The following is a 20,650-nucleotide window of genomic DNA, read 5'->3' on the forward strand; positions in this document are numbered from 1 at the left end:
CACTGGCATCTCCTGAGCAGGGACTAACAGATCAATGTAAAGATGATCACCCAGAAACTAGAAAGAAAGAAATTGCATTTATATAGTGCTTTTCATGAACCCTTTGCGTGTCCCAAAGCACCTCACAGCCAATGAAGTACTTTGGAAGTGCAGTCAATAGAGTAATAGAGAGATACAGCACCGAAAGAGGCCCTTCTGCCCACTGAGTCCGCGCCGACCATCAACCACCTATTTGTACTAATCCTACATTAATCCCATGTTATAATGTGGAACAAGTCTCTGTTCTGTGATTCTTTAATTCCTATTAGGTAAGTGCAGCAACCAGGAATATAAATAAATAAGCAGATAATCTGTTTCTGGTGGTGTTGGTTGAGAGATAAATGTTGGCCGACACTGGATGAAATCCCTTGCTTCAAATACTGCCATGGGGTCTTTTACTTCCAATTGACAGAGCAGACAAGACCTCAATTAAACCTCTCATCAGCACCTCCAACAGGTCAGCACTCCATCAATGGTGCACTGGATTAGCTCAGATGAGAACAGTGCTGGTTTGTTCCAACTCTCAACCAGCAGGCCAGAGTTTACCGCTTAATCTCAAGTGAGATTTACATTTATGTTTCTACTACTGTTGCTGTTCCTTAGGAAATGATTTCACTGGAGGGGGGGGTAGAGGAAGTGAAGAGAGAGGCAAAGAAAGGTGCAAGCCTTCACCCTCAATCAGTCAGTGCATCTGGAAGACAAGCTACAAGCATGCAGAAGTGTGAGTGATCATCAACACTGGAGGAATGGTAAACGGGCAAAAGTATTTATTCTCTAAATACTGGTGAGCAGCATAGCTTCAAGCAATTACATTTTTTAAAAATAAAAGTAACAAGCTCACATATGTCACACAGTTAGCTTTACTACTGTACAGCACAACTTACTGCACAACGTCACATTTCTGCCAAGTTTAAACTGTGCGAGCCCAAACAACTGAGAAAATCCCACTCTTATTCAGGAAATATCCATCATGCCAGTCGGGAACAAAGCTTCTTGCATTTTAACCAGTCCAGTTTGTGGAAAATGTATTATATACAGAGCCGTAATTTACTCTCAATTAACCAGTTATAAATATAGAAAAGCAGTTCTGAATTCTCCACGTTACCGATTACACTGTAGGGATAATTTTCTGACTTTCCACTCCCAGCAAAGAGTCTCACCTGCTGGGAGTGTACTACAAAAACTCAGGGAACTGCTGAGAGTGATTTTCTAACCACACAACTGAAGGTCAGACAATCCTTTTGTGCTCAAATTTCCACTATGTGCTCCTGGTGGGCAAAGCTACCTGCTGGAATTCAAAGTTCGAAAATAAATCCCTATTACACACAGTGAATTTATTCTGTGATCTGCTGTATAAATAGCCTGTTAACATCACAGTGTCTCATGATATGTCACACCACTCCAGGTTAAATATCACTATCAGATGTAATTTATCCCATTCTACACCCCATCAATTCAACATCACTACAGTGCTCATCATATACTGAGGAGACTTTAACATGAAAAAATACAGGAGAGGCACACTGGATTAGAACATCAACTTTTGTCAGTGTTTCTTTCTCTTAAAAATACCTCCTCTTAGCTTAGGTCCCCCTCTTCCCTGCTTGATGTTTGAAAACATCAAGTGGGCAAGAGGGGGAAATAAGCTAAGAGGAGGTATTTTTGAGAGAAAGAAACAATGACAAAAGTTGATGTTCTAATCCAGTGTGCCTCTCCTGTCCTGCATTTTTGGAAGAATTCTGGGACCCAAACCCACATTCTCCCATTCCACAATGTGCAGTATGGCTATGCTGTTCCAGATAGCATGGCTAGATAGCTATATAGAACAGTCTAATCTATGAGTTCCGATTTGGTTGGCTGTATGTCCAGCTCATCCATGACTGGTAGAGGCTGGGCTGCATTGAGGGCAGTCTCAGTGACAGCATTCTCCCTGGAGTACAGTTCTAGGTAGTGCTCAACCCAGCGGTCCATCTGTTTGCGTTGGTCAGTGATTATGTCCCCCGATTTAGATTTGAGGGGGGTGATCTTCTTGATGGTTGGCCCAAGAGCTCTCTTCATGCCATCATACATTCCTCTGATGTTTCCGGTGTCTGAGGCCAGCTGAATATGACTGCATAGGTGTTGCCAGTAGTCGTTTGCGCAACGCCTAGCTGTTCTTTGTGCAGTACTTCTGGCTGCTTTAAGTGCTGCGGATGTTAAATCGCTGGGGGCTTTCTTGTAGTTCAAAAGTGCAATGCGCTTAGCGGCTATGACAGGTTCCAGCTCTTCATTATGAGATTGAAACCAGTCTGCATTTCTCTTCGCACTTTTGCCGTAGGTGGTCAAAGCTGACTCATAGATGGCGTCTCTGATGTGGGCCCACTTGGTCTCAGCATCCCCTGTGGGAGTGTTTTGAAGGGCTGTTACAAGTGAATTTAGAAATTTTTGTAACAGCTGTGGGTGAGAAATTCTGCTCGTGTTGATGCGCGGGTGGCCCTTCTGCTTGGAATGATGCAACTTCTTTGGTCTGAGTCTAACCTTGCTGCACACCAGGGAGTGGTCGGTGTCGCAGTCCGCACTGTGGAAGCTGCGTGTGATTTGAACACTGTTTAAGGCGGCTCGCCTTGTGACAATGAGGTCTAGCTGGTGCCAACGACGTGATCTTGGGTGCCTCCATGAAACCTGGTGACAGGGTTTAGTGTGAAAGAACGAGTTGGTGATGCCATTGATTCCCTAGCCAGCGGAAAAGCCCCTGGGAAGGACAGCATTACCCCTGAAATAATCAAGAGTGCCAAGCCTGCTATACTCTCAGCACTACATGAACTGCTATGCCTGTGCTGGGACGAGGGAGCAGTACCCCAGGACATGCGCGATGCCAACATCATCACCCTCTATAAAAACAAAGGTGACCGCGGTGACTGCAACAACTACCGTGGAATCTCCCTGCTCAGCATAGTGGGGAAAGTCTTTGCTCGAGTCGCTCTGAACAGGCTCCAGAAGCTGGCCGAGCGCGTCTACCCTGAGGCACAGTGTGGCTTTCGTGCAGAGAGATCGACTATTGACATGCTGTTCTCCCTTCGTCAGATACAGGAGAAATGCCGTGAACAACAGATGCCCCTCTACATTGCTTTCATTGATCTCACCAAAGCCTTTGACCTCGTCAGCAGACGTGGTCTCTTCAGACTACTAGAAAAGATCGGATGTCCACCAAAGCTACTAAGTATCATCACCTCATTCCATGACAATATGAAAGGCACAATTCAACATGGTGGCTCCTCATCAGAGCCCTTTCCTATCCTGAGTGGTGTGAAACAGGGCTGTGTTCTCGCACCCACACTTTTTGGGATTTTCTTCTCCCTGCTGCTTTCACATGCGTTCAAATCCTCTGAAGAAGGAATTTTCCTCCACACAAGATCAGGGGGCAGGTTGTTCAACCTTGCCCGTCTAAGAGCGAAGTCCAAAGTACGGAAAGTCCTCATCAGAGAACTCCTCTTTGCTGACGATGCTGCTTTAACATCTCACACTGAAGAATGCCTGCAGAGTCTCATCGACAGGTTTGCGTCTGCCTGCAATGAATTTGGCCTAACCATCAGCCTCAAGAAAACGAACATCATGGGGCAGGATGTCAGAAATGCTCCATCCATCAATATTGGCGACCACGCTCTGGAAGTGGTTCAAGAGTTCACCTACCTAGGCTCAACTATCACCAGTAACCTGTCTCTAGATGCAGAAATCAACAAGCGCATGGGTAAGGCTTCCACTGCTATGTCCAGACTGGCCAAGAGAGTGTGGGAAAATGGCGCACTGACACGGAACACAAAAGTCCGAGTGTATCAGGCCTGTGTCCTCAGTACCTTGCTCTACGGCAGCGAGGCCTGGACAACGTATGCCAGCCAAGAGCGACGTCTCAATTCATTCCATCTTCGCTGCCTTCGGAGAATACTTGGCATCAGGTGGCAGGACTATATCTCCAACACAGAAGTCCTTGAAGCGGCCAACACCCCCAGCTTATACACACTACTGAGTCAGCGGCGCTTGAGATGGCTTGGCCATGTGAGCCGCATGGAAGATGGCAGGATCCCCAAAGACACATTGTACAGCGAGCTCGCCACTGGTATCAGACCCACCGGCCGTCCATGTCTCCGTTATAAAGACGTCTGCAAACGCGACATGAAATCGTGTGACATTGATCACAAGTCGTGGGAGTCAGTTGCCAGCATTCGCCAGAGCTGGCGGGCAGCCATAAAGACAGGGCTAAATTGTGGCGAGTCGAAGAGACTTAGTAGTTGGCAGGAAAAAAGACAGAGGCGCAAGGGGAGAGCCAACTGTGCAACAGCCCCAACAAACAAATTTCTCTGCAGCACCTGTGGAAGAGCCTGTCACTCCAGAATTGGCCTTTATAGCCACTCCAGGCGCTGCTTCACAAACCACTGACCACCTCCAGGCGCGTATCCATTGTCTCTCGAGATAAGGAGGCCCAAAAAAAAAATCTATGAGTCCTAAGTGAAGCTAATTTCAGTCTTGCTCCTAATAAACACACATTTACACCACAAAACTGTTTCTAACATGGCACAAATGGGATAATCTTTGCGTTTCCTAAGAACGATTATCATGGATTCCACATTTTACTACATGGCGCAGCATTGATCATTGAACATATGAAGCAAATAAGCAGTCAATTTGTTTCTTGTGGTATTGGTAGCGAGCAGAATATTGATCAAAGCACCACAACTCCACGTTCTTCTTGCAATAGTGGCACAGGATCCTTAACAGCCGCCTGAACAGACAAGACTCATCTGAAGCACATCACCACCTACGTTACTCACTCATTATTTCACTGGGGAATTAGTCGCAGATGTAAAATATCCAACACAATTATTCGAAAAAAAAAAGAGAAGGGGAACTCTCCTGGAGTCAACATTTATCCAACAACAATGGTAAAACAAAATTATTTGGTTATTTATCTCATCACTGTTTGGAGGGCCTTGTTGCCATGTTTCCTACAACAATAAGTATATTTCAAAAGTAGATCACTGGCTACGAAGCACACCGTGAATCACGCAAGTTCATACATTTGTTGATAAGTTTCCTGTAAAAGAAGTTCTTAACATCTGGTGTAAAGTGTGTCAACCTACTTTTACATTCAGTATGGTAAAAAAAAACATACCCATTCCTTTGAATTCTTCATTCAGCAGGTTTAGCCACGCTACATCCATATCATCCAGATCATAGCGACACACACTTTCAGCAAGTGTGCGGATGTCCACATAACCAAGCTCTGGTGGTTCAGAACCAGAGGAGTGAATATACTTTCTTGGTCTGGCAAATATCACAGCTTTATCCTTTTCATCAGTAATTCTGTAAACACAAAGAAAAAAATGTCAATTTATGCACATCATAATTGGCATCTCTTTCACACGGCAAATTAAAACACCTAAGAAAAGCACTGGAATATTCATGTTTTTAAGATATTCTGTTACCAATTAATTAAATAGATGTTGTTCACTGATTTCTAAACACCTTAATAGTTTAGAGTGCACTTTGGTGGTGCAGTAATACACAGCAGTATTTAGCTTTCTAGAAATTTTAGGCAGCCTTTTGGGAAATCAGGCAGAAAATAGCTGGTGGCCAAAATCTGGCTAACGTATCAGTGTTCCTGCTGTTCTGCTTTCTATTTCAAACAAGTTACAAACTACAGGACAGGAGATGCATGTAGTTTGTTTTAACTGTATGTAACAAAGTAAGGCACAATTTAAAGTCAGCAGTTTAATACAGAATAATGCACAAAAGATACAAGCTTGATTTAGGCTGGCCAATTTTCACCAATCTCACTAAATTGCAGCTAGGCAAATTACTGAATTAAAAACAGAAAATGCTAACAATACACAGAAGGTGGTCAGCAGGTGAAAGGGAAGAAAAGGTAAAGGTTTCAGTTGGGACCCTTCGTGAGGACGGTCAAGAGGCAGTTCAGATTCTAACTGTTCTGCTGTACATTATTTACTTTTTAATCCAGACTTACAGCACCTGTTTTTTCTTTTCAGATAAACGGTTTAATATAGAGTAATTTTTTTTTGTGTCAGTATCTTCCATTCTATAGGAGATGATTCAGTGTAGGCTCAAGTTCACATTTTGAGTGATGCAATATCAAACAAATTTAGCTCTCCTTTGAGTACTGTGAAATCAGATACAAAGGGGAAAAAAATAGCCCTTTTTTATGGCACCATTAGAGCCCACTGCTTCTGTGCGTCTGTTTACCAAAGATGGAACAGCAAAGAGGTAAGACCTAACTTGCCATTAAAAGTTGCTTCTAAAACTTTCAAGCCCCTCTAGCCATCAGTTGCTCATGTCAATTATCTATGCATCTGTCTTGGCAATAAATATTGCAGGCTTTACAACCAGCCACAAATCCAGATTCTTTCCTTACAAGAAATCAGGAGCAGGAACTCTTACTGATTTCCCCCTATCAAACCAGAGTGATTGAGGCCAACTTTTGTTTTTGCTCCTACCACCACTGAGCTCTATCTACTCTGGGACCTTCTGGTCTGAATACTCATTTCATAAACAGAGCCTGCAGTGGAGCCATTCAGCAGAGCAGGACTGCACTCTGATCCAGCAAGTGGGGACCAGGAAAGAGACATATCTGAAACAGTATTTAGTTGAAAGCCATCGACCAGATTTTAAATAAAGCAGTACAATTGTTTGCAATGTCCCACATGTAGTTCCCAATCCTCAATGCTGTTCAATGACATGTGTCATAAGGTCAGGGTGAGGGGAGTAGCCCCTCCACGAATGACAGACACCCATCATTTGTACTCACACATTATGTCTGTTCACTTAGGAAAGGTATCGGAAGGAGACCAGGGGGCATAGAAATATAACCTAGGAAGAATCAGCATCTCCAGAAAAGCTTGGGGGAAAACTGGATATTGAAACAGAAATAGTGGCTGCAGGTAGAATGCAATGTTCAGATCTTTCAAATAAGGCCAGTCATTGTAAAGGCATGTACACTGTTCTAGCCAGTGTTAAATATCAACAGTTAAAATAAGTGCAAATCCCAGGAGGTGCTTTCATGGCAACAAGACAAGAACTGGGGGGGGAGGGGTGGGAGGGGGTGGAGAAACACACTGGGGAATCCTGGAAGAAGAAAAAGACACTTCAACAAAAATTAAAATATTTTAAAGGAATGACTGTACATGCAGTTATATGGTGACTAGATTTGTCAAAACACATCAAATCACTTCAAATGCGGTGCAATGATCATGAGTAAGCAATGAGTTTATCCAATGAGCACCTGGGCGGCACAGTGGCGCAGTGGTTAGCACCGCAGCCTCACAGCTCCAGCGACCCAGGTTCAATTCTGGGTACTGCCTGTGTGGTTTGCAAGTTCTCCCTGTGTCTGCGTGGGTTTTCTCCGGGTGCTCCGGTTTCCTCCCACAAGCCAAAAAAGACTTGCAGGTTGGTAGGTAAATTGGCCATTATAAATTGCCCCTAGTATAGGTAGGTGGTAGGGAAATATAGGGACAATTGGGGATGTTGTAGGAATATGGGATTAGTGTAGGATTAGTATAAATTGGTGGTTGATGGTCGGCACAGACTCGGTGGGCCGAAGGGCCTATTTCAGTGCTGTATCTCTAAACTAAACTAAATTAAACCAGCAAGGTCCAAGATTTGATTCCAATTCTGCACTGAGTTAGCTGGCCTCAGAATTGGCCCCTATGACTGGCCTCATTACCCGTGGGGTTAGGTAGGTTTATCACATTTGTCCCTTTCTAACTACTCCTGAAAGACATGCATGTGTGTGGAGACCAGGTGAGGACAGCTTTGGTGCTCCTCACTAAAACAGTCCGCTGCCAAACACTAAGCTCATAAATGAACAAGGTCACTTGGTTGAGATACTGGACGGTGCCTGTGAAATTGCATCAGATCAAAGAATCAACATCTTAAAAGAGGAGGTGGGGTGAAGAGGAGAAATATTGAGGAGAAACAAAGGATATATAGGAAAAGCAGCAAATAAAAATACATTCAGCACAACAAAATCTAGACTGAGAGGAGAGAAAGGACGGATGGACATACACTAGAGAGAACCCCTGCCCTTCTTCGAATAGTGCCATAGGATCTTTTACGTCCACGAGAGGACAGACAGAGCCTCGCTTTAACATCTCATCCAAAAGAGGGCAGTACAGCACTCCCTCAGTATCGCACTGAAGTGATTATGCAATACAAGTTAAAACCCACTAAAAGGACAAATATCATAAACACTTCAAAATAATGAAAGGAATTTATAAAAGTAAAAGATGGTAAGGCTGTAATTAGAGATAAAAAAGAAAATCGACAAAGCAATTAACTGTGAGCATGAGAATTATGCTGGGAAAGATTTTGAGCCTATTATAAAGCAAATAATTCAAGAGCATGAAGCAATAAATTCTGGCAAGTATTGCCAATAGCTACAGTAATGGTTTCAAGCCAAGGCTGGTTTATGACAGTCAGGTGGCATTGAACAAGTGCACTACAATTCCCTGAATAGATAATACAACTAGTGGATATGGGAAATATGATGCCACATATCTCAACTTTCAATAAGCATTTGGTAAGGATCAATACAGGAGACATATGGTTGCAGTTTATATATGCCAGCATGAGGAAAACATTTTTTACACAGCCAGTTATGATGATCTGGAACACACTGCCTGAAGGGCGGTGGAAGCAGATTCAATTGTAACCTTGAAAAGGGAATTGGATAAAGACTCAAAGAGGAAGATATGTAATGCTATGAAGAAAGAACAAGGGAATGGAACTAACTGGATAGTTCTTTCAAAGAGCTGGCACAGGCATGATGAACCAAATGGCCTCCTTGTGAGCTATAACATTCTATGATTCTGTTCTATAAAGAGGACATCATGCATGCCAAACAGTGCCACTTGGATCACTGAGATTATTCTGACCCACATTATTTACTTAAGAGGGTTCATACTGGTTTAGTGCCAATCAGTGCCACTAGCATCCGCATCACACACAACCAGCGGTATGCCCAAAGTGCACCTGGTAAATGAGTCTCCCTGGGGTCTGGTAGTAATAAATCCACCAAGATGTCTTTGGGATGCTGCCTGCTGCACAAGGCCTCCATGTTGGCAGCTAATCATACAAAGCCAAGACTAAGAGTTTAATTCACTCAATGAGGATATTAATCAAATACTTCATCCCTTGTTTGCGATGCAGCTCCGAGATTAATTCCTGTCAGTGAAACGGCAGTGCTGCTTCACCAACTGCAGTGTGAAACAAGCATGAGCACAAGTCCACCAGATGCAGTGATGCCATCCTCTACCTCAACAGTTTTGAATCATTCTTAATTGAAACCAGACATCTCTTCTGGCCATTTAAAAAGCAGGTTAAAAAGGTGAAGGAACAATTTTAAAAATCTGTATGTACACCAGTATTTAATAAATCAAAGCTGACACTTCAGGGCAGTACTGAGGGAGTACTGCACTATTGGGGGGTGGGGGGGGGGGGGGGGGGTGCCATTTTTCAGATTAAATGTTAAACCGAGGCCCCATCTGCCCTTTCAGGTGGACATAAAAGCATCCACTGCACTATTATGAGCAGGGGTGTTATCCACGGTGTCCTGGCCAATATTTATCCCTCGATCAACATCACAAAAACAGATTGTCTGGTCATTAACACATTGCTGTTTGTGGGAGTTTGCTATGTGCAAATTGCCTGCTGCATTTCCTACATTACAACAGTGACTACACTTCAAAAGTACTTCATTGGCTGTAAAGTGCTTTAGGACATATGGTGACATGAAGGGTGCTATCTAAATCCAAGTCTTGCCTTCCTTTCTTTATTTGTTGATGCAAATGTGGGTAAATATGATGCTCAGAATAGAGGGATAACAATAAAGTAATCTCTGGAGACGTGGTGACTGGACAGAGGGTTGACAAATGGCACTTAGTACCGAGAAAGGCATGCTCGTTCTGAATGACTTTTTTTTTAATTTACCCTTTGCAACCTTGGTGATGTCCAGCTTTGACCTAGGTTTCTCAACAATACAAAAAAAATACTTAAAAGATATTTGGATGGGACTGTCGACCAAATTTTGAAAGTGTAGTCATACTGCACAACATTAATTCTAATCTAGAGTTTAACAATGTTCATAACTGGCAGCAAATTGGCATTTCCGAGTGAGACTGTCACAGGATGAGAGAAATAGAAATGTCACAATGGTACAGTATTGTCCGAGTCTTGCGCACCACTGCTCGAGTTGAGCATCACTGGACCTAAGGAATTTGTTATATCACACTCATCAAAAAAAAAATAGCCTAAAGCCAAATTTGTCAAGGCATTCTCACAGTCTATGAAATAACATGCCAACATCATCATCATCATCACATTTATTGGCAGTAGTCACAAGCATCCTACATAATAATTAACTGGCATAAATTGTCTCTCAACATCTTCAAATTGTCTTACTATAGATGGTTGTTTAGCTTGCGTTCTTCTGAGAGAATTTTTCAATTGAGTTTGTCATTTATATAAAAAGGTGCACATTTGCCTGGGTCTGAGTTCCAAACATGAAAAAAGAGCATTTTGTACATATTCGTATCTTCAAAAGGAGGCAGATTCTGGATACACGATTAAGATTATAACGCAGTTAGAACGTTTTCAAATTGGATTTATTTCTGGGCAGCTCATTCCCTATTATATGACTTTTACAGGTTGAATGGCAAATTAGTTCTGGTGCAATTATTTAGCATGGAAATATCTTAGTGGAGTCTGGTTAAATATATGGATTTTAAAAGTTTTAAAAGAATGTTTTTTCCCCAAAATTTTGATATGTTGCAATGTTGAAGATTTTAACGGGTAAATAAGGTTTTTGTCTTTACTGGGTTTAAGTCTCTTCTACACTTTAGCCACTAGATTTTTCCATGTTTTGCTTTGCCAATTTTTATTCACTCTGATTAGTGTCAGCTTAACCTTATGGTCACATTCTAATTTCTGAGTTATAAGATTATAGGTCCAAATTCCACTTCAGCATTTGAACATTATAATCTAGACAGTCAATTCAGTGCTGTCTCGTTTGAGGAGCTGTCTTTCAGTTAAGACATTAAATTGGAGTATTGTTCAAGCACATGTAAAAGGATTTCATGGTGATGTTCTTCCAGTATCCTTTCCCAACCAATGCCATCAAAAACAGATTATCTGGCCTGGTCAGTCATTTAATTTGATGTTTGTGAGAGCTTAGTGCAAATTGCCCCTAGATAACAACTTAGACTGATAAGAACCTTTAATGTAGAAAAATGTCCCAAATTGCTTCCGAGAAGGGTGATCAGAAATAAATGAATATCAAGCCAAAGGAGGAGATGTTAAGAGCTCAGCCTGGTTCAGCCAGGTAGACAGTCGTATGGAGTTTTGGAAATCTACAAGACTGAATGTTAGACAAGCTGTCTGATATCACAGTTGCATTGGTGCGGTAAAGGGTCGTGGTAATGGGAGTCGCTAGTGTACATGTGAAAACTTACTCCACATTGGCAAATGATATCACCAAGAGACAGCAGGCAGATAAGGAAAAGGCAGGAGTAATGACAGATCCTCAGGAGACTCCAGAGGCAATGATGCAGGGATAAGAGGAGAAGCCATTTCTGGATATGGTACTGAATATGCAACCCAGACGCCCAAATTCAAATCCCATAATGGCAATACATCTGGTAATTTGTAGGTTAGTTAAAATCCTGTAAAAACAAACTGGGTCACAGGCACTCAGGAAAGGAAATCTGCCACAACAACCACCACCCACCCCCAAACCCCAACCCCAACACCCCTCCCCCCCCAAAATGACTCTTGATCACAATATAGTCACTCAAAGAACTGTACAAACAATTGCAATCAAGGAAACAAGGGATAGGCAACAAATGTGGCCATTCCAGTGTTGCCCATATCCCAAGAGCAATGACAAAAAAGTGACTGTGCTTCAATACTAGTTTGTTGCCTGTTAAATGCTTTAGGACAGCCTGAGAACGTGACCAAGGCACAACATGAATGCTTTCCCAAGTATACTCGGACATTAAACAAAGATCAGAAGCATAATATGTGAAGAAGACAATATATTTTTTGGGCATTCGCTACAACTGGTTTTCAAATGGAAGATTTTGATGTTATCTCTGCCTCTTCCTGACTTGGTCTCAGCAGATGAAAATGCTGGGCAGAGGGGGTGGACAAAGCTGTAAAATTTACCTCTTTTTAGCCTTTTCATTGAACACTTATTTATTAGTTGTAACAATCCTCAGTACCTTGCTCTATGGCAGCGAGGCCTGGAAAACGTATGTCAGCCAAGAGTGATGTCTCAATTCATTCCATCTTCGCTGCCTCCGGAGAATACTTGGCATCAGGTGGCAGGACCGTATCTCCAACACAAAAGTCCTCGAGGTGGCCAACATCCCCAGCTTATACACACTACTCAGTCAGCGGCGCTTGAGATGGCCTGGCCGTGTGAGCCGCATGGAAGATGGCAGGATCCCCAATGACACATTGTACAGCGAGCTCGTCACTGGTATCAGACCCACCGGCCGTCCATGTCTCCGCTTTAAAGACGTCTGCAAACGCGACATGAAGTCCTGTGACATTGATCACAAGTCGTGGGAGTCAGTTGCCAGCGTTCGCCAGAGCTGGCGGGCAGCCATAAAGGTGGGGCTAAAGTGTGGCGAGTCGAAAAAAACTTAGCAGTTGGCAGGAAAAGAGAGAGGCGCAAGGAGAGAGCCAACTGTGTAACAGCCCCGACAAACAAATTTTTCTGCAGCACCTGTGGAAGAGTCTGTCACTCTAGAATTGGCCTTTATAGCCACTCCAGGCGCTGCACCACACACCACTGACCACCTCCAGGCGCTTACCCATTGTCTCTCGAGACAAGGAGCCCAAAGAAAAAGAACAATATGGTAGATGAGGCAAATTTGCTGTTTGTCCAAGTGGAGCAGCTGGAGTCGGGACATCATGAGATATAACCTCAAGGAGTATGTCCAACCAGAATTAGCAACTTTAACAACAGGGCTGCTCATGTCATGTATTATTTTTCATCCTCTAAACAGATAATTATGTCAATACTTTTACATTTTTGCAGTTCAAGAGAAAAGTCTACAAGCGCCATTATTTTCCTAATCTGGGTGGAATCGCTGCTGACAAAAAAAAATATCAGCAGGAATAAGCATGTTATCAGTTATTAAGCGTAGGTGTTCAAATGGGAGACCAAGGTCCAAATCAAGACGTCTAACCCATTCGCTTTTTCACCTGAAACTGCTTCATACAAAACCATTGATCTGCGTCATGTCATTTTTATTCTCAATTTATACAGCTCCAATTGCTACCAATCTTCATTGCTAAGGTCAATCCTGTATTAATTTAAGGTATGTCAATACAACTGTTTATATTTGAACAGAGTGCCTCAATTAACTTCTTAGTTAAGTGATCCCATCTTAATGAACTCCACCAAATTATTTCTGTTCGCACTTCAGCTACACGAGCACAATGCTGCTGAGGTGGGTGTAAAAATTTTACGAGGTGGCCTGGAGCTAAAGCAATTGTGCACTTGAATGTCTCAGGATCGCCCATCACTCCAGTTTTCTCACCAAGTGTCTGTCAGGTTCCCGGAGAGAATGTGGTGCAGATGGAAACCCTACCATGGCTCGCAATGCTGAGTCGCACACACCTCCCAACCACAGAACAGCAACCAGCTATGAAATCTAGTTCTACGCCTGACACCAAGCCAACCTCCAACCTGAGGTGATGTGGGAACAGAACTATTGGGGACATTTAAAGTGAACTAATCAATTAAGTATAGCCTACTAACAAAATAACCTCGGAGCTGCAGAGACAGCTTATCAGAAATGACTTCATAGCTTCAGCGCTGCACAGACAGCTTATCAGTAGAAATAGACTAACAAGCAAAAATTAACAGGACAGCTGCAGCCTGCCGAATAGTAGCCTATTGTACAACAATCAGCCCAACGTTCCAAGGAGATAGGGGGATGAGAAACTGCTTGAGGAGAGGGTGACAAGGCAGTACCCCAATCAGGCCCTCACACCAAGAAACTGCAAAGTTTGTAAACCAATTGGGAACATAAAGGGGGTGTCACTGATTTGTAAGAAGAACGATAAGAAAGGCTTGAATTCCCTCCTCCAGCACGGAGGAAGAGGGAGGAGAGCGAGGTATTGTTGCTGTTCGCTTTGCTGATGATGTAACCACTAAGTACTACAATAAAGTTTCTTAAAGCTACAGTCGGACGTCGTCTCTCTTTGTGTAACCCATGAGATCATAAAAAACTGAGGTCCAACAACTTAGCGTAGTCGGCAGGATTGCTGGAGGATAAAAACCAAAGCACTGGACATCGGACCTTTATTGGGCCCCAGAGGTAAGGACTCCTCTTTGTTTTAACAAGTCCTTGGCCGTTGTCTAAGCTCGGTACTCCACCACGCGATCCCGAACCTTTCTGTCACGCAACTCGAGTCCCCTTGGGGGGGAATACGGAAGACGGAAACCTCCTATATATTCAGGCGCCTTATTCGGCGGAATACCGACCCACGGGCTTCGAAGGAAGCTCCATCGGCTCGAGTTTATCTGTAGAAATACCCGGTTATACCGACCCTACGGCATTGATAAAATGACCAACGAAGGCAACCGACAGTTACCAACTACCGACAAAGGTGGGCGGGCCCCACCTGACGTTCCCAAAGATGAAATCCTTCGGCAGTTAAAAGAATATATAGAGCAACAGTTTGATTTGGCTAAAACATACACTGAAATTGGGCAAAAATATGGCACCTCCACGGGACAGTGGTCCCTGGAAGATATAAAGAGAGTTTGGGTAAGGATAAAGAATGGACCCAATGGTCCTTGGCTGCTGAAGGCCAGAGGGCTCCATGACAAAGTTTATGGCAGAGTGACATAAAAGACTATGTTTTAGAGTAAAAACAAGTTACTGTGTCTTTGATTTGAATGTGTGAATGTTGGAAGCTTCCAAGAATTAATTGAATGTACCTGGGATGTACAGTTTGTGTTCTGTGCAACTTGTGTTCTGTAGAACTGACTGTCGTTAACTCTTTGTTGTCTGACTTTGATGTTGAAAGCATGGGTCTATTAAGTTGTTTGGAATTGAATGGGTGAGAAAAGTGATTGTTGGGTGTATTACTTTCAATTTAAGATTGTGCACCCAGTAATGGGATATAAAATTGAATTATATTTTAAGTTAAAGTTTTATTTTTATTTTAAAAGTTGGTTTTGCAACTGTGAAAAGTCAATGAACAATTTTCTAAGAGATAAGCTTCAGCCTTGAAGGTCTGAAGATGTTTGGCAGAAATCCAATTTGAAGTTTAAAACACTGCTTTAATTGGAAACTCTGCTATTGCTTTATTTTGCAGTCTAAACTTGAAGACATGTTTTACTGACTGTGTTTAAGTAGCAAATGTCAGGAATTAGATATTGGTTTAAGGGAGAGAAGGATAAACAAAGGAGATATAGGAAAGAAATCCTGTTTAAAGTTTGTGTAAGGAGTTGGTGTTAAATCTTTTGTATTCAGAATGTTAAATAACTTTTTCTTTAGTTTTTGGTTCTATTACAGGCATTTGAAAAGGCGCCTGAAGAACAAGGAAAATGACGTAATTTACCTATCTTTTAAAACAAAGCATGTGCTATTCTGTTCTGTGTGTAGTTAATAAGTATTATAAGTTAATAAGTCTGAGTTAAGTATATACGATTAAGGTTAATTGACCTGCTAAGTTGAAAAACTGGAAATTTCATTTGTGGCCACAATGAACTTTCAAGTTTATTAAGTCAAGTTTTGGAGGAGTCTTCAGTTCCAGACACAAGACTCGTTCATATAACATTGGCAGTTTTGGTTTTTAAATATTTATTGCAGTGAATTGGAATTTGGAATCATCTTTGTTATAAAAAAATTCTGGCATTAGGAACCTCTTACAAAAGATGTTAAAAGTTTGGTAATAATTGGACTTTGATCTAAAATGCTGTCTTTCCTGATGGAGATGCTTTCCTTTGAAGTTGATAATGTTACTAATGATTTTGTTGTTTTCAAACCCTAAGGATACCAAAAGGATTGAAAAAAGTTTAAAGTGGAGAGTAGTTCTTTTCGATCAGAAAAAAAGGTTACGTAAAGTGACGAAGCTGAGAATGTTTTGCTCCGCCCCCCTGGAGACAGACAAAGAACTTAACCCTGCTGCAACTTTTTGCATTGCTGAGAGTAAAATTTATACATATTGGACATTGTTAAATTTTAAATTTCTAAGTTGACAGATATAAGTGGACAAATTAACCCATTGGGCTCAGGGGCAGAGCCACAATGGATTCTTTGTGTTTTTTTTAAAGCAGGCGACTGCAGGTTCCAAGGCCATGTGAGAACTGATGCCACAGCAAGAGATCCAGCAGCTTTAAGAATTTAAGAACTGAATTGCAGACATCAAATGTCACAGCATCTTTAGCAATGAGGCAAAGTGCTTGAGAAGGAGAGATAGTTGCAAGCACTTCTGTCTTTAACGTACAAAAAATACCACCAAGTCTGGGCATAAGAAATTGGAATCAATAAACAAAATTTAATTGATATGAGTGGTTATTTAAAGCACTCAAAGGGAAATTTATCTGATATTTAAGAGGACAATCCCAAAGTTTTAGAAAGTAAAAAACAAAACAGTCTAAGTTGTTTACTTTGTTGGACATTAGCAACGGGTTCTGGTCCATACCGTTGGCACAAGGGTGTCAATATAAATTTGCGTTTACGTTCCAGGGACAACAGTACACCTGGACGTGTCTCTCCCAGGGATTTTATAATAATCCATCGGTATTCCACCTTCCTCCAGAAGGTCAAAATAAAAGTTAAGCTGAAAAAGGCACAGATAATGAAGGAAAAGGTTTCTTATTTGGGAATAGTAATAACACAGGGAAAGCATGAGACAGAGCAAAAGTGAGTGCAGACAATCCTCGAACTCCCCCTAGCGCAAGATATTAAAGTTCTAAGATAAAAAAGGACAGTTCCTATTCCAGGTTGTGAGATTAAACAGACAAGAAGCACCAACCCCCATGGTTACCCCCACATCCGAATTACCGACGAGTAAGGTTACCACCCAGCAGCCACAAGTGACTGGTCTCCCTTGCCCTGCCTTAACTTCAGGATCAGAAAATGGACTTGCGATAATAAAAACTAATAAAATTGTATATGATAATATAAAGCTTGAGTTGGTACCGGTAATATTGGATATCTCAGATATCCAGCTACCTGGCTGGTGCCCTAAGACCCGAAAGTTGTACAAGGTATTACTGTAACAATTGCTAAGACAAGAATTTGGTGATGAGGGAATAATAAAGGGAAAAAGACGTAAACGTAGTTTAGTGATTAATACGGGAACTTCAATTGTCAATACTATAGATTTTGAAAAGGTGGACCAGAAGTTTAGAACTCTTAGTCAGCTAGTAAAGGATATTTTGAAAAAGGAACAAAAGGGACAGAGTGGTGTAGCTAAAGTAGGAAAGGATTTGATGAATACGGTGACAGGAAGGGTGATGAGACTGCCAAGGTATGTCTTGGCAGGTAGTAAGGAAGTAGGACCCATGAGAGAAAGGGTTAAAGATTTGTGAAGGAGCTGTGCAGGCAACTGTATGAGCTGAGGCAGGAGATTCTATAGAAACAGACATGAAAGAGGAACAGACGAAGGTGCCTGTTGTGGGAGACAAGGGAAGGGCCAATGTAAACACTGGTCCCAAATGAAGGTATATAAAGTCAACAGCAAATGACAGACTCCAAAATAACCACCACCTGGTATGCAAAGAGATACCGGGAATGGAAGAAAATGTGATTTGTTACATGCAGAGCAACTGAACTAATTACAGGACTGATGAGAGTACTAGAAGGTCATGCTCATACTATTAATGATATCATTTCAAATAATGAAAGTGTTTGTAGTACATATGGTCCGTAGATGTTAGAACAAATTCAAGAAAATTTGAGGCAAATTGATGCGAGACAGGTGCCAGTTTGGATCAATGACACCCAGTTGGAGAACTTAGCTAGTTACACAAATGATAAAATTACCAGGTGCCAAATCACAAAATTTAAAGTATGGACAGGTCAGGAATGTGTAAATACAGTATCTATAAAGTATTAGAGTAGTGTTGGGAATACCTGTAATTCTGAGAGATAAGTTAGGGATGCAATTACATTAAGTAGAAAATGTAGGGGTGATTAGGGGAAAAGATTACATAAAATACTATGATATATTACCCTATGTTATGGAAATGTTGTGGAAATTGGAAAAGAGGTAATTGGAACAACATTGTCCATTGTCTGAGTGTAGTCTGGAAAACCAGGTGGTCATATGTCCTCATCCTATATATATATATAAAATAAAAAACGGCAGAATCAAAATGTGGATTTAATGCCACTGTAAATTGCACCATGGAAACTAGGAAAGCATTGTCAGGGCTAACCCATGTGGCCTATATGGGAAAGGGGAGATATTGCTTAACCACCACAGTGAAGGAGTACCAGTATGGACATAAACGGACTTGTCCGGTGAGCAACAGTACATTTTGGATCAACCCACAAATACCAACCCGAATAGGGAAGATGGAGTTGGTAGAGATACATAAACAAAAGACAGAAACAATAACTGTGACAGGAAGTATTAAAGGAGGATTTGACAAATTACCTCCAGGAATATGAATATACTATTCAGCCATTGCCCACACGCTTGGGTAAAGAGAGACAGCAGCTAGAAGTCATTGCTGTAGTGTACTACAATCTGGAACAACAGTCGAAGATGCTACAAGATGAGATTGACGAGATAAATGATTCTACCTGGCAGGAGGACTTATGGAACTGGGGGTCAAACGTGCAGATACACGACTGGTTTAGAATTATCTCCCATGTCCTGATAGTGGTTTTGGGTATCATGGTGTTATATGTGACCTACTTAATTTGGCAACTTAAGAAATTAATTAGGCGATGTAAGAGGATGTATGAACACAGGTTGGACAGCTACCCGAAAAGCAATTAGTGTTCGAACTTGCTCTGTAAAAGGAGAGACAATTAGTTATGGCATAAAAGGATAATTGTATAACCTTTTGATATATACTTAAAATGAATTAATGAATGATCAATGTACTCTAAGAATGGAATTGTATTATGTTTGTACAATCGATTATGTAATAGTGATGCTTAAATGAAATTGTAATTGTACAAGTGTACCACTTTTTATGTTGTAAACAAGTAACTGAAGCCCCTGCAAAACTTATGATTTTACAGAGCTCCCGTGGGCCCCTCTTGTGGCACAAGCAGGCAACGTATTGAGTGTGACCCCTCTGTGGGATCAAGGGAATGATTCTTGAAAGTGTTTTGAAGAATCAAAGGGGGGGACTGTGGGAACAGAACTATTGGGGACATTTAAAGTGAACTAATCAATTAAGTATAGCCTACTAACAAAATAACCTCGGAGCTGCAGAGACAGCTTATCAGAAATGACTTCATAGCTTCAGCACTGCACAGACAGCTTATCAGTAGAAATAGACTAACAAGCAAAAATTAACAGGACAGCTGCAGCCTGCCGAATAGTAGCCTATTGTACAACAATCAGCCCAACGTTCCAAGGAGATAGGGGGATGAGAAATTGCTTGAGGAGAGGGTGACAAGGCAGTACCCCAATCAGGCCCTGACACCAAGAAACTGCAAAGTTTGTAAACCAATTAGGAACATAAAGGGGGTGTCACTGATTTGTAAGAAGAACAATAAGAAAGGCTTGAATTCCCTCCTCCGGCACAGAGGAAGAGGGAGGAGAGCCCAGGTGGTGTTGTTGTTCGCTTTGCTGATGATGTAACCACTAAGTACTACAATAAAGTTTCTTAAAACTACAGTCGGACTTCGTCTCTCTTTGTGTAACCCATGGGATCATAAAAAACTGAGACCCAACAGTGAAGAGGAGTTAACAAGTGATATACAGCTGGAATTAAAAATCTAAAACTAAGCAATACAATTCAAAATAATTTTAAACTGGTATTTTCCCCCTCAAATACCTGACAGTTGCTTGCGGCACGGATTCGGGGCTAACTGGGACTTGAACTCCCTTCTCCCATTCTTGTCTCCACGAATCAGCCAGGATATAGTATTCCTCTGAGTTCAGCTGGTGCGAATCATGTAGTTTCATTGCAGTTATCAGGTCTGTTCTGTAGACCTGAAATATAAGATTCAAATCACATATTCATGCTGATGGTTCCAAAATTCCAAGGTAACTAGGGAACTAAAAAGTTACACAGTCATTATCACATAAACGCAACCAAGCCAATGAAATCTATACCATCAAACATCATGCATTTCTGAATACATGATAAAGGTGAATCTCAGAGGATTAGATGAGTCACGAGCAGTAAAGATTCCCCCTACCCCTTCATGTGCAACAGCTCACAACGTAAACAATCAATACTGGTGGTCACTTAACAGTGTAAGTTGATTATTTCTATGAAAGTACAATGCCAATTGCACAGCAGTTGAAGATACACAAAAAGATAACAAGGATAAATCCTGAGTAAAAGAGAATTTTTCCCTTACAATTCTTTTCCATTTGGATACTGTCACGAAAACTTGCTAGGTCG

At 41.7% G+C, this 20,650-nt stretch overlaps 1 protein-coding gene across 2 annotated transcripts in view; it reads right to left on the bottom strand.

Annotated features, from left to right (window-relative positions):
• LOC137376043 (protein Jade-1-like) overlaps positions 1 to 20,650 on the bottom strand; it is a 148,926-nt gene that overhangs the window by 62,368 nt on the left and 65,908 nt on the right. For both annotated transcript variants that reach the window (XM_068044023.1, XM_068044032.1), the window contains exons 4-5: positions 20,075 to 20,232; positions 5,186 to 5,376 (exon numbers count right to left, since the gene is read on the bottom strand). In XM_068044023.1, the coding sequence (XP_067900124.1) occupies positions 5,186 to 5,376; positions 20,075 to 20,232 (349 nt within the window). The remainder of the gene's footprint in view (positions 1 to 5,185; positions 5,377 to 20,074; positions 20,233 to 20,650) is intronic.

The sequence above is a fragment of the Heterodontus francisci genome, chromosome 1 (genome assembly GCF_036365525.1).
Source record: "Heterodontus francisci isolate sHetFra1 chromosome 1, sHetFra1.hap1, whole genome shotgun sequence".
Lineage (NCBI taxonomy): Eukaryota > Metazoa > Chordata > Chondrichthyes > Heterodontiformes > Heterodontidae > Heterodontus > Heterodontus francisci.